We start from the raw sequence: 14,550 nt of genomic DNA on the forward strand, positions 1-14,550 counted from the left end.
CTGGGCAGGGAAGGCATTGAAGATAGAAGTTGAGTGTAGCTGAGGCAAAGTGCTCAGAAACTTTCCACAGTCACCCTAAAACATCACTCAGCAACTGGTATCCTCCAGGAAGCCTCCTCTGATGAACAATCTTCCCCTCCTGGGGTGGGGGGTGTGGGAAAAAAAAAAACCCCGAACCACAAAACAATCCTCCCCCCCAGCCCCTCTCTAGCAGCCAGCACTGCTGCCCACTCCTCTCTGAATGCCCCTGATCCACACTTAAGACCTTGTCTGTCGGTATCATGCATTTCCCCTCAGACTGGGAGCTGTCTGAGGGCAGGGCTGGTATCTTCCCCTCTCTCTGGGTCTCCCCTACCCTAGTCCTCAGGAAAGGACGATTCTGAGTGGAGGAAGGGGGCCTGTGAAGAGAGAAGATGTCCCAGAGACAGGCTTGCCTCGGGCTGGGCTCTGTACCTGGTTGCCGCCAAGGCCATGGCAGGTGTACATGATGAGGGGCTTTCCTCCATTGTTATTCTCTCCCACATCCAGGCAATGATCCATGCCGAGGTTCTTGAGCTGCAGAATGTTGAGCAGAGAGGGGAACCAGGGGAGCACAGTTAGGAATTTTTTGGTTTTTGGTGTGGGATCCATCTGGAATAAAATTTGCACGGCTGGATTTCTCCTCTGTGACTTTCCTCCTCTGCTCATTAAGGCAGACGCCTGAAGTGAACAGTAAAGTGAGGTGCAGAGCCCAGGGGCTGGGCAAGGTCAGGGTGGGCAACCTGCCAGGTCCCTGGGAGAAGCCCTCAGCATATGGGAATGTCCTTAAGAGCAGTGGTTCTCAAAGTGTGATCCCCAGACCATCAGACCATCACCTGGAGGCCTGTTAGAAATGCACATTTTCAGGCCCCAACCCCGTCCTACTGAATCAACAGCCTGTGTCTTAACAGACCTTCCTGGTGATTCTGATGCATGTGAGTATTTGAGAACCACTGCTTAGGGGTTGTTTCCTCCTTATAAGGTTTTTAGCTCTAGAAGCCCAGGGTGGCCTCTTGGGCCTCCTCCTGGATAAGGGAGCGTGGAGAGTAAAAATCAGTTGTTTGTCATCCAGCTGCGGGGTAAGTGGTCCTGAACTTCTCCCGGGGGTTCTGTGATGATGGGTAGGCACGTTGGTTCTCAAGACTCACAGCTCCATAGAAGGTGGGCTTCAGGTCAGGAACAAACATCTCTGGGTAAATGTTGTGCAGGAACCAGGAAAAGTTACGACAGTTTAGTCGTTCCCTCAGCTGCAGTCGTTCCGAAATGTCACCGAAGGATTTCTGTCAACCAAGCCAGCCCCCTAAGGGTCAGTTCCACCAGCCTTGACCTTCTTGTCTGGGTGGAAGTAGCCCAGAGTTCCTGGGACTACTTTCTCCTAGAGTGGGTCTCCTGTTCATCCCTGCTCAGGACCAGTTGGGCCCCACATCTAATCCCAACCCCCCTGCCTTGGCTTTGGGACCCGCACCCATAGCACCACCCCCATCTCCTGTGAACGCCCAGTTTTCTCCCAGTCTTCAATTCCCAGTTTCTCAGAGTAAAGCCATTCTTCCCGTAAGAGGTTCTTCCTCCAAATCTTTTCTCCCTCCCCTCCTAAAAGATACTGGGGCTCTCCAGGCAGGGAATACAAAGCCTCCTCTCCTCATTCTCTAGCCTCCAAAACAGAGCCTGGGCTCTAGCTCCCAAGGTCTGAGGGGTAAAGGCACCAGGTGGTGGAGATGGGTGGGTCTCTGTCATCAGTAAGCTCTTGACCAGGGGCTGGGATTCTGCCCTTCTATTCATCTAAACACCTCCTGAGCACCCTCCCCTCTCACCTCTTGGGCCATCTTTGCTGCCTGCAGATTCCTCCTGTAGAAAATCTCCTTGTAGCTATCCATCCAGACCTCAGCCAGGCGCACTTGGTTGCGAGCAATGACACTGATGCCCTTGGGGAAGGTGTGAGGGCTCTTGGTACGGAACACGTGGCCGACCACAGAGCAGGGGATGATCTCCAGCTGGCCCCCGCACTGCCACACCTGCCGTAAGAGGATATGGGATGGGGTTTTCAGGGGCTGGGTGGGAAAACCTCCCCCCAAGCAGCTCTGTTCCATTCCCAGGGTGCCAGACCCCAAGTCCACAGACTCAGGGAAATGCTGGGCTCTCTCCCTGGAAAAAAAAGACACTGACCAGGCTTCTTCCCAGACCATAACTACACAATCTCTGGCTCTCTGATGTTGGTTCACTCTGATTAAAGCAAACAGAAATTTGCAGGGTCCTGAGGGTTACCAGGGCCCACTTTGGAGAAAAGACAGTTGGTGAATTTTATGTCCATCTACCTACTGTGAGCTCTGGCCACCTGGTTTTTTGACCTGGAAATGTGATTTTATCAGCTCACACAGGTGTTACTGGAAACTCAAGCTCCTCCAAATCGAGATCAACTTGTGACCTAATCAAAGCATCAATTCATTAATTAATAGCCACCATCAGGTGGCTTGTGGTGATCACCTGGACCTTTAGCACACTAGCTTCCTTGCAGAGAGACTGAACAAAGGTCAGAGGCTCACGGACGAGCCTAGGGTCAGAACCATGGGCGTTATGGTGACTGAGCTGGTGACCCTCCTCTGTCAGAGGGCTGGTTTACGACATCCCTTCCACCTGTGTCTTCTCCTTTTTTTAGGTTTCAGATTGGGAGGTATGTTGTCATTCATTTTAGTACAGCAGCAACAGAAATACATAATCATAGCCATAGGAACAGCAGGTATCAGTGATGTGCTTGTATGTGCCAAGCACTGTGAGAGGTGACTTCATAAACAAGCTCATTTACTTGTTAATTACTGTCCACTGGATGGGGATCTGTGTAGATTTCATGAAGAGGCAAGCCTTTCTTCTAACCTAATCCTGATTTTCCTTATTCCTGGAATCCCTCAGAGTTCTGGGGCCCACCAGAATTTGGCCATCATCTTCTCCTATGGTTATGAAGAGCTTGCTGAACACAGGGGAGGGAAACTCCTAAGGCTACCAAGGCATGAGGTCTCTGACCTGGAAAGCGGAGCCTGATTTTTCCAGAAAAAGGATAGTGACTGCTTACTGACCTGTTCCACCTTCACCCTAACCCTTTTCCAACAGACATCATGAAAGATGTCACCAGTCCCCAGATGTCTGGTCCCTATTACCTCTATTATTCCTTCCCTCTGAGGAGTTCTGCCCAGTAATTTGTTCTCAGTTGTCCAATCTGACTCCCAAGGCCCTACTGCCATGGACAGGGAGGGGGCAGAGGGAAGGTGGAGCCATGACGGGAAACAGCCACCCTTCCAAGTTCAGCTGAAGAATTGATATCCCTGCCACTGCCTAAGAGACAGGTTCTCAGGCCGTCCCCTGGGACGTTGTGGTTCCCCCACGAAGCCCTCTTCACTCTCACCCGGAAGGACATTTCCACGTTCTCCCCTCCCCAGATCTCCATCTGATTATCATAGGTACCGATGTGCTCAAAGTAGGACTTGGAGATGGAGAAGAGGCCACCAGCAAACGTCGGGGATCTGGAGAGACAGAGGGAGAAGCATGTGCATCTTCTGGGGGGAAGAGGGGCCAGAACCTGGCGTGGAAAGCTGTGAACTCACCGATGACCCCTCCTAAACTCCCTCCCTCCTCCTTTCCTCTCACCTGGGATATGCAGCCCCTCTTCCACTAACTTATGCACTTAGCAAATGCTTATTGAGCTTTTATTGTGTTCTCTTCACCTTCTAAGATCAGGTTGAGGAGAGATGTAATTATCATTACTCTCTTCTAAAAGGCATTCATTCATTCATTCATTCAACCAAGGATGTGTTACACACGGGCTACCAGGACCTGTGCTACGTGTTAGTTGTACAGAGTAAAGAAAGACAGATCTTGTCCTCTGAGAGCTCAGTGTAGTAGCTGAGGGAAAAGCCACAATCGTTTGCTTTTTGGCAGCAAAGTTCCTAAAGCATAGTAGATACTCGGTTATCAGAAGCTATGTGAAGTTGTTTTTGGACATAGGTGCTCCCAGAAACAGAGTAGGGAGCGAGGTGAAATTAAGCTCAACTTGGACTACAGGGAGCATTTGGAGGCTACAACAAGATTCTGGCTTTCAGACAAAGGCAGGGAGGCACAGACCCATGTTTAGATAAATTGACAAAAACATCTAGAACTTAGATACCACGCTGCTCATGAGAGGGGCTGGGCTAAGGGTTGAAGGCGGGGCTGGGAGACAGGGCAGGAGTGCACCCAGATCATTAGCTGTTGGCCTTTGTGCCACGCCAGGCTGGCTTGGACGGGGCTTTGCTGCCCTCAGCGGGTGGCTCCACGTGGCACAACCAAGCAGAAACCTTCTCTGTCAGCCCAGAAACGGTCAAGGTGCTTCACACACAGCAGGGGCTCAATCAGTGTTCACTGGACTGACTGGTCAAGGCGACAACCCAGGACCCTGGTCTTACCCTATGGCTGTTTTCGTCGCCCTGAAGTTGGCTCCTGCAGCCACTTTCCGGAAGGAATTTCGGTTGGGGAACCCTCAAGCTCAGGCAAGCTTTCTGTCACTGGTTGTGGCCTCTACCAGGGGTTCTAAGCCAGCCCAAGTAAGGCCAGGAAAGCCTCAGAGAGTCCTGGGATTCTAGATGAGCATTTTGGAACTAACCTGCTGCTTCCTTTTTTTAAAAATAATTTTATATTTATTTATTTGTTTTTGGCTGCATTGGGTCTTCGTTGCTGTGTGCAGGCTTTCTCTAGTTGTGACGAGCGGGGGCTACTCTTCGTTGCAGTGCCCAGGCTTCTCATTGCGGTGGCTTCTCTTGTTTCGGAGCATGGGCTCTAGGTGCACGGGCTTCAGTAGTTGTGGCACATGGGCTCAGCAGTTGTGGCTCGAGGGCTCTAGAGAGCAGGCTGAGTAGTTGTGGCGCACAGGCTTAGTTGCTCCGTGGCATGTGGGATCTTCCCGGATCAGGGATAGAACCCGTGTCCCCTGCATTGGCAGGTGGATGCTTAACCACTGCACCACTGGGGAAGTCCCTAACCTGCTACTTCTTCAGGGTTTCCCCAACCTGGGTCTGTCTCTTGGCTTTGAGAGGTCCCTCTGACCAAGAAGCCACTGACAAATTATCTCTGAGGATAAACTCTACATGGGGAACTTTGCTGCAGACCCACAACCAACAGGCAACCTCTGGAAACACTCTGCATTTCCTGGCCTGCTTCCTAGGGTCCCCTGGGTCCTCACCTCTTCTCTTGGCCTCCCGTTGACTTTGGGAGTGGAGGAAGGGAGGGTGCTGCCTGCAGGCCTCCTGGTGGGTACTATGCAAAGTGCCTCAGGCAAGCCCTGCACGCCACCAGGGCATTTGGACCAGGGAGCAAATTAATTCCTCAAACACTGGAGCTTTGTCTTCCAGTTGTATGCTCCTCGGACAACGGAGCGGGGGACGTCAGTGATGGGTGGGGGCCAGGTGCCCTTTCCCTGACTGTGCCACTGTGTGCCTGGCCCCAGCTTGGGGGAAGGGGGTTTTGTTGCTGTACATCTCAAACAAAAGACATCTATGAATCAAGCAGAGGGTCTATAGGGAGTTCTAATTTCTTTTCTCTCCCCTGCCTTCTCCTTTCCCCTCTGCCCCCTTCTGCTGCTTCTTCTTCTCCTTCTAAAGGACACAGAGCAGCTGGCTGTTCAGAATCCATGGGATTCCTTCCTGTGGCCCACCCGAGCCCTCTCTACTGAGGCTCTGGGCAGCACTTCTTAGGATTTGGGCACGTGCATGGGGAGAAAGCCTTCCCTTTTATCTCTGCTCACCGTATCCCCAAACTCTGCTTCCCTCCATCCCTGGTATATATATTTGGTTGACCCTTCAGTTTCCTGGCCAGTATAGGAAAGCAATGGCACAGAAAATCCAGAAGTAAAGGGTACTCTAAAAGTCACTCCCCAACTCGGTTTAGCTGAGACGTCTGTGGTCTCTAACAACACCAACAGGCAATCTGGAGAGGGAGGGGCAGGGTGGGTGTGTGAGGGGAAGGCAAACCCAGCTGGGCATCAAACAATGGATAAACTTTCCAGCATCTGCCCTCTAGCTCAGGGGTTGGCAGACTGTGGCCTGTGGGCCAAAGCTGGCCTGGCTTTCTAAGGTTCTGGCAAAGAATGGTTTTTACATTTTGAAAGGATTATTTTTTGTAGCTGGCAAAACCTAAAATATCTGCTATCTAGCCCTTTTCCTGAAAAAGTTCAGGGCAACTGCAACACACTGTAAACTGCAGGACATTTGTCTATGTTCCTTTAATATGTTCTCAGTCTTTTCAAAGACGGTGACCTGGGTGCACACACCACCCCCTCTCATTATAATGGCTATTTTACAATGGCCTCTCCCCTCCATCTCTCTGAAAGCAGCAGTCACACCCTTCTACATGTAGGGAGGAATAAATGAGATCAGGTGTGGAAAGCCCTTAGCCCAGGGCCTGGCACACAGAAGGTGGTGAGTGAGAGCCAGCTGCTATGGTGAGAGGTAGGACAGAGCCATGTTGGGGGCACGGGCTTGGGGCCAGATTGGCGGGATGGGCACCCTTGTTCCACCACTTTCTAGTGTATAGTCTGAGGCCAACTGTTCATCACCAGGAGCCTCAGTGTTCTCACCTGCAAACCAGGCTAATCACAGTACCTACCTCATAGGGGATGACGATTAAATATGTCAAGTGCTTCACAGAGCACCTCATAAATGCTGACCTGAGATGGCCCAGGTCCCTGGGACCACGGAGACCAGGATGTGGGCCCACCAGGCTACAGTACTTACTTGATGGGGTAGGTCTCATCCTTGCGCCTCTGCTTCTCATGTAAAGGTATGGTCTCCCAGCCGAAGGTCAAGCTCCAGTCAAAGTTGCCACGACTCTGGACTCGGCCCCTCTGGACGGGCTTGGAGAACTCAAAAGTGTTCAGGTCAATAGTGACAATGTTTGGGCTCACCACCACCGTCTCGTCCTCGGCGATGCGAGCCAGGAGGGGCTCCAGCCAGCCATGGAAGCACTCACCTGCAGGTCGGCACCAGGAGACATCAGTCAGGGTCCTGCCCACAGCTGAGCCTGTGCCCCCCGCCAGTGGGGAGCCCCAGGAGGACAAGCGCCCACTCCCTAGCTGTAGACAGGGAAACACGTGCAAGCTCCACGGTCACAGAGAGTGGACAGAGATCTCCCAGGACCCTCCTACACCTGCCCTCTCCCCCCAAAAAAGGTGGAGGTGGCTTTGGAGAGGAGAATGGAGGTCTCAGGGGAGTAACATGGTGGACCCAAAGGCACAGGGAAGGCCCTGGAGGGGTGTCTTCAGGGTCTGTAGCCTATCCACTCAGTCGGCCCTCCCCACCCAAGTGTGGGTTTCACAGGCGGGTGTCCCCTCTCCCAGGGATCTCTGCACCTCATGCTTCAGCTCCAGTTGTAGAATAACCATCCCTTTCGGATTTTCAATGAACTGCACGTATGACTTGATTTAGCCTTCATTTTGTTGGTGAGTGAGGTTGGCCTCCTCACCCCACTTGATAGAAGAGAAAACTGAGGCCTGGTTAGTGGCGGGGCCAGGATGCAAATCTAGGGCTTCTGACTCCAAGGCTATAGCTTCTCAGAATATGTATCACTGCTTTTAGGGAACATTTCTTTCCCTGACAATGGTGGGGAAGTGTTTTGTTTTGGGGCAAGAAGCAGGCTTTCCTGGCCCCATGCGGCCCTGCAGGAAAGTGCCACGCCAACCAGTGCCCAGTGGCGACAGGAGGCCTCTCCGGGGGGCTGAGCTCAGAATGAGGTTCAGATGGTGGGGGGGAGGGAGGAACGGCTGGGGCTCCAGAACACACTCCCAGCAACTGTGGCGTCACCAGTTGTTTTAGGGCTGTGTGTGCCTCCGGATAACCATCCTCGGCACTGGGGTGAGAAAGGGGTAGAAGAAGCTAGGGGCGTCCCAAGCCTGCTTCGATCCTGGGACAGCAGAGCTGGAAGGTGTTCTGCTGATGCCATGGTCCCAGCTCTTCTTTCTGCCAGGGAGGGAAGGGGGACAGAGCCAGGCCGGCCCTCTTCTACTCACAGTGGGCATCCAGGAAGGTGAGCACCTCCGCCTGGGCCACGCTGGCTCCCAGCAGCCGGGCGGTGATCAGCCCCTTCCGCTCCTCCTGCCGCACCACCTTCACCACCTGCAGGCGCTTCACGTACCGCTCCAGCGGCTCCTTCAAGTACTCTGGAAGGGACAGGGTCATTGTCGCCAGCTCACCACTTTGTTGCAAACCTAATCCCCCGTGTGCACCAAGTCTGGGTGCTCTCAGGCCTCCAGCAGGCCTGCATTTTAACCCTCCTGCCCTCACTGCGCTGAGCAACTCCATAGAAGCCCAAGGTGGGGGGGGGGTGGTAGAGGAGAAGGTCCCATGTGTGGTCCTACTGCCCGTGGCCACCTTGCCAGGACATTCCACCGGCTCTGTTGGGCCCTTCCTGTGTCTGCTTACCGGGGCGCCTTCTCTGATGTCTGACACAGGACCTCAGAGTTGTGTTTCTTTGGTCTCAAATCAAGTATCAACTTCTGACAAAGGCTCTCAGATGCCCCTCTTGGTCTCCGCACCCTCTCAGCCCCCCATCTTTTCAGAGCTGGGACTTGGGCCTCCCCTCCTTTCCACACCTGGGGTTTGTGGCAGTCATTTCTCCCTGTCTGAGTCCCTGTCTCCCAGGCTCTTCAGAGTAAGTCTGACAGGTAGAGCGGACACAAGTGTTGATTTCTGGCTTCTGGGGCAGCAGCAAGAAGTCTTACTCTAATCCTCTTTTTTTAAAAATAAATTTATTTAGTTAGTTATTTTTGGCTGCGTTGGGTCTTTGTTGCTACGCACAGGCTTTCTCTAGTTGCGGCGAGCGGGGGCTGCTCTTCATTGCGGTGCGCGGGCTTCTCATTGCGGTGGGTTCTCTTGTTGCGGAGCATGGGCTCTAGGTGCGCGGGCTTCAGTAGTTGTGGCACGTGGGCTCAGTAGTTGTGGCACACGGGCTTAGTTGCTCCGCGGCACGTGGGATCTTCCCAGACCAGGGCTCGAACCCATGTACCCTGCATTGGCAGGCGGATTCTTAACCACTGTGCCACCAGGGAAGTCCCTACTCTAATCCTCTTTATTACCTCCTCTGCACATGGAATTCTTTAGGAAGATGAAAAGATGCTGAACGGCTTTTTAATTAAATTTAAAAACCATGTACCCAGCACCTCCATGAGCCAGGCACAGTGGTGAGCCCGGCCACCCAGGGAACGGGTGGGTGACGGCAGGGTAGGTGATGAGTGACCTGCCAGAGGTGGTGCAGGGCTGGGGGAGTCTCCAGGAGGGGCAACCATCCTGAATTGGAGGGGGTGGGGAAAGCGCTTTGAAGGGAGGAGAGGTATCTGCTGAGATCTCCAGCCCCTTCTGAGAGGGGGCTCACTTCATGACTCTGTTATTTAGTCGGAAATCCTCAGAGCATTAAATATAGCCCTATTCTGAAGCAATCCACCTTGGAACATAGTCCAAATCTCAGTGATGTTTCAGTAACTGCTGTTTTGGTTTATCTGTGCCACTGTTCTGTTCCCCACTGTGCAGAATGGAGTTGCCTATGGTTTCAGAAGTGGCGGCGCGGGGCAGGTGTGACGGCTGACTGTGTCCTTTCTCTTGAGGGCTGTGGGATCGGCCCAGAGCTTAGGCCTCGCTCTCAACGCAGTGTCACACAAACTGGGGTCCAAAGTCAGTTTTGTGAGGGCGCGATTGATCTCTCGCTCTACTCGTTTTGTTTTTCTTTTTGGCCACACCGCGTAGAATGCGGGATCTTAGTTCCCCCACCAGGGATCGAACCCGGGCCCCCTGCAGTGGAAACTCGGACTCTTAAGCACGGGACCGCCAGGGAAGTCACTCTCCCTCTACTTTGACACACTCACAAACACACACACCCACACACCCACACACACACACAGAGTGCCCAAATACTTGAGCACTACTATGTGCCACTCATGGAACTAGGTGCTTCCATGTTGACTTTCTTATTTAATCTTCTCTGTGAAGATTAAGGCGCTATGAAATAGGGAGTATTGTCCCCAATGTTTATAAGTCAAAATTAGCCTCATTTGGCAGCTTCAGCCCAGCACTCACTTAGCAAACACCTGTGAACACGCTGCCAGGTGCCAGCCGCTATCCTGGGCAGGGAGGGCCGGGGTCTGGGTCCTGCCTTCACGGAGCTCCTAGGCCCATCCTCCAAGTCCAGCCCCGAGTGCTGGCTCTAACAGGGAGGTGGGAGGATCCCTGTGCGGGAGTCTTACCTTCTCGGCGCGGCTGACGGCGGACGTTTCCCCTGAGAACATAACTGTGCTTACAGGAAGTTCATGGTGGTGGAGATAACCCAGGGACAAAACATCATAGGAAGTGGGTTTTGTGGTAAGAGCTCGCCAAGCATTGAGCTGTGAACGTCAGGGCAGCCTGAGCTCTACAGAGCCCTTCTCCCACGCTTTCCCTCCAATCTCGGGTGTCTAGGCGGGACCTGGGAATTCTGAGCGTGAGCCTCAGGCCCTCTGATGGGGGTGAGATAGCTCTCCTAAGTCATGCCCCTCCCTGGACCCACTGGACATAAACCCAAGAGCTGAGTACAGCAGAGCCGAGTGTGGAAAGACGGACGGGCCCAACCATTCTCCCTTATGTCCCTCAGATGAGAGCCTCCTCATTTAGGTTCAACACCACACCACCCCAGCCTGGCTTCATTCCTCACGACTGGAGTCTATGAGACTCCTGTGACCTCCCACACACATGCCTTACTCAGTCCCATGTTTGAAATACCATCTATATGCAGATGCTCCTGGGCCATTTTTCCTGGCCTTGCCATCTTCACTTGGATGTCTAACAAAACCACAAACCTAACATGCCTGAAACGGAGCCCCAGATTTCTTCCCTACCTGCCCTCCCAGCCTCCCCCCATGTAAATACATGGTACCGGCATCCCTCCAGCTGCTCTAAACTAGGAATCGTGCTGAATTCTCTCCCTTCCACAAACAGTCCTTCAGCAAATATGGCCAGTTCTCTCTCTCCATCCCCACCGTCACTGCAGCAATCATGTCTTAACTGGTCTCCCGGCCTCTACTCGACACTCCTCTTCCCAATCTACTTGTGACACAGCAGCCACGGTGAGTTCTCTCTTAAAACTATAAATCACATCATGTCACTACGGTGGTTTAAAATTGCACTTAAAAAATGAATCCAAGGGACTTCCCTGGTGGCGCAGTGGTTAAGAATCCGCCTGCCAATGCAGGAGACACGGGTTTGAGCCCTGGTCCGGGAAGATCCCACATGTCGCAGAGCAACTAAGCCTGTGTGCCACAACTACTGAGCCTGCGCGCTAGAGCCCGCGAGCCACAACTACTGAGCCCATGTGCCACAACTACTGAAGCCCGCATGCCTGTGCTCCGCAACAAGAGAAGCCACTGCAATGAGAAGCCAGCGAACCGCAACAAAGAGTAGCCCCAGCTCAACGCAACTAGAGAAAGCCCGTGCACAGCAACGAAGACCCAATGCAGCCAATAAATAAATAAATAAATAAATTTATAAAAAAAAAAACAAAACGAACCCAAACAGTATGATGGTTCCTCAAAAAATTAAACAAAGAACTACCATATGATCCAGTAATTCCACTTCTGGGTATACAGCCAAAATAATTGAAAGCAGGGACTCAAAAAAATATTTGTACAGCCATGTTGATAGCAGCGTTATTCACAATAGTCAAAAATGTGGAAACGATCCAAATGTCCATGGGTGGATGAATGAATAAACAAATGTGATCTACACAAACAATGGCATACTCAGCCTTAAAAAGGAAGCAAATTCTGACATGTGACAACATGGATGAACCTTGAAGACATTATGCTAAGCGAAATAAGCCAGACACAAGAGGTCACATACTGTAGTGATACCACCTACACAAGGTACCTCCAGTAGTAAAATTCATAGACAGAAAGTGGAATGGGGGTTGCCAGGGGTTGGGGGGCTAGGGAATGGGGAGTTATTGTTTAATGGGCATAGAGTTTCAATTTGGGAAGATGAAAGAGTTCCGGTGATGGTTTCACAACAATGAGAATGTATTTAATGCCACTGAATGGTACACTTAAAACCCGTTAAGAAAAAAAAAAAAAAACCCCGTTAAGATGGTAAATTTTATGTATATTTTACCACACACATTCAAAAATCCAAACACTATCGCTTAAAAAGGTCTTGTGATTCAGTTCTGCTCACCTTTGTAAACTCACTTTGTACCAGTGCTGTTTCTGCTTCCTTGCTCGCTTCTCTGCAGCTATCCTGGTCTTATTTCTGCCCCATTAACACACTAAGCCTCAGGGCCTTTGCACTGGCTGTTCCCTTTGTGGGGAGCACTCAGAGTAGCCTTTCTTGGCTACTCTGACTAAAAAAGCTGCCTAATTACTGAGTAGCCCATCACCTGCATTCTTATTTCTCTTCTAATTTAATTTCTTCATAGCACTTATTATCTGCAATTATTTATTTTCTATCTTTCCCATTAAAAAAGTAAGCCTCTAAAAAGACAGACACCTTGTTCTACTGTTCACTGTTATACCCCTGGAGCCTGCCCAGGGTCTGGTGCTCAGTAGGTAAGTGATAAACACTTATTAAGCACATCAGTGAACTGCCTTTATTTATGCTTCTCTTGTGGACTCTCCCCCTCTTCTTTGGCTGCTGAAAAATCTAGAAAAGAAAAACAAAACAGAAAGCCTTTCCTGTAGGGAGGACTTCCTCTCTTAACTTTCCCTCTCTCGTTTTATGCTGTTTTCATTTCATGCCCATCTATACTCTATCCAGCCTCAAATCGAACTGCAATGGGGAAATTTTTCTTGATCAATCCTTTTGCAAGGAGAAGAGGAGAAAGGAACGAGTGTAACACCCTTTGGGCGTATTCTACAATCCTCCTGCCCAGATGGAACATTTAGACACTGGGCTATATTTTCGAACCCAAATCAAGACTCATTATCGGCCTCTTTCCATCTCCAAGCGTGAGGATTAAACTGGCAGGTGAAACTGACAGGCGGGAATAGCAGAATTTCTTTATGGGGAAGAAAATATTGAATGGAAACTTTCCTAGAAAATCCAGGACATAGAGTTACTACAGAGACATCTTCCTATATTATAAAACAAGGACAGAGGTAAGAGATAGCAGTAATGAAGCAACTTTACCTGTTAGAATAGACACTGGAAGTTGTAATTCAACTAGAATTGGAGGCTTTGAATAATTCCTGACTTGCATTACTGGTGTCTCTTGGGAGTTGAGGGGGCCACGAGAGGAACTGCCACTCACTTCAGTTCTGACCAGCCAGGGGAGACGGCAGTGGGCGAAATCGTGGGCTAATCCAAAGTGCTCCCAGTGTCTCCTCCCCTGCGTTTCTCACAGTGTGTTTCCTGACTTTAGGGCTGCCCCTCCTCTCCTTTGGGCTAATCCAAAGTGCTCCCAGTGTCTCCTCCCCTGCGTTTCTCACAGTGTGTTTCCTGACTTTAGGGCTGCCCCTCCTCTCCTTTGGGCTAATCCAAAGTGCGCAGGAGGGAGGCGTAGGTTCTCCTACTCAGCCTCCCTGCCAAGGGCAGGGCAGGGCTTTGGACAAGGGGTTGCCCTGTTTGGGGCATGGTAGACTGTCAGGCTTGGGGGGGCCAGTTTTTAGGAGCTTGTGGAATGTGCCAGACCAAGAGTGGACCTCGGCTGCTGACCTGGCCACGCAGGAGGGAAGTCTGTGCCTGGGGACGGACTGTGAAGTGGGAAAGAAAAAGTTCCCCAGCCTGGCACAGGGCCCCTTTCTGATACCTGCCCCCCAGTATCAAACGCCCGTACACTTGTGGTCAAACCGTGCTGCCGGGCACCTGGATAGGACGACAGAGAGCAAAGACATCGAATTTCAGCAGACACAGCCATTGTTTGTGTGTGTGTATAATGAGAGCCGGGTGATCTGATCAAACGGTCAAAGGTGTGGGAAATTTTATCCCACCGTGGACTGCAGAGATTTCTGACCATGGATCTGAGGGTATTTTTCTTTCTTTGCTGAACTGAACATTGCTGAAAATATCTCTATAGTCCAAAAGCCCTCAAGGTAGGGTGGTTTATCCTGGGGTCCACAAATTCCCTGGAATTACATGCACAAATGTGGGTGTGTGCACACTTGTGGCAGTTGTGCACTGTTCTAGAGAGAGGGGCATAGCTTTTAACAGAGTGTCTAAGGAGGCCAGGACGCAGGAAATTAAGAATGGCTGGTTTCGGTTTTTCAGGCAGGTGATTCCGAGATGCTGGAGTTGGCTGTATGAGAGAGTCCAGGGCAACAAGGGAGAGGCCACCAGAAGGAACGGGAACAGGTCTGGTGGCCCGAGAGGGACTGGCTCTTTGCCAAGCCCACCCTACTAGGCACAGGCCACTCTGCCCTTTCAAAGCTGTCCGTGGCAGCCTGGCACTATGTCACTGGCTGGCCTGGTCAGAGGAACTGCCCAACTATGCCTTAGGGATGTACACAATTCTGAGTGACAAGTTGAAACTGTTTAGAACTTCTCCCACATGGGATTCAAGGGAAGA

The 14,550-nt window shown here is 51.4% G+C and overlaps 2 protein-coding genes across 6 annotated transcripts in view; both read right to left on the bottom strand.

Moving 5' to 3' along the window:
• LOC309610094 (THO complex subunit 7 homolog) overlaps nucleotides 1-14,550 on the bottom strand; it is a gene marked incomplete at its 5' end in the record, with an annotated part of 113,715 nt that overhangs the window by 40,739 nt on the left and 58,426 nt on the right. The gene's annotated exons all lie outside the window — the stretch shown is intronic.
• Nucleotides 1-14,550, bottom strand: part of GALNT6 (polypeptide N-acetylgalactosaminyltransferase 6) — a 34,239-nt gene that overhangs the window by 3,616 nt on the left and 16,073 nt on the right. For all 5 annotated transcript variants that reach the window (XM_082352424.1, XM_082352425.1, XM_082352422.1 and 2 more), the window contains 6 exons: nucleotides 8,042-8,191; nucleotides 6,771-7,005; nucleotides 3,413-3,530; nucleotides 1,830-2,030; nucleotides 1,167-1,298; nucleotides 454-555 (listed from right to left, as the gene is read on the bottom strand). In XM_082352424.1, coding sequence (XP_082208550.1) covers nucleotides 454-555; nucleotides 1,167-1,298; nucleotides 1,830-2,030; nucleotides 3,413-3,530; nucleotides 6,771-7,005; nucleotides 8,042-8,191 — 938 coding nt within the window. The remainder of the gene's footprint in view (nucleotides 1-453; nucleotides 556-1,166; nucleotides 1,299-1,829; nucleotides 2,031-3,412; nucleotides 3,531-6,770; nucleotides 7,006-8,041; nucleotides 8,192-14,550) is intronic.

The sequence above is a fragment of the Balaenoptera borealis genome, assembly GCF_965194805.1.
Source record: "Balaenoptera borealis genome assembly, chromosome: 13".
In the NCBI taxonomy this organism is placed as follows: Eukaryota; Metazoa; Chordata; class Mammalia; order Artiodactyla; family Balaenopteridae; genus Balaenoptera; species Balaenoptera borealis.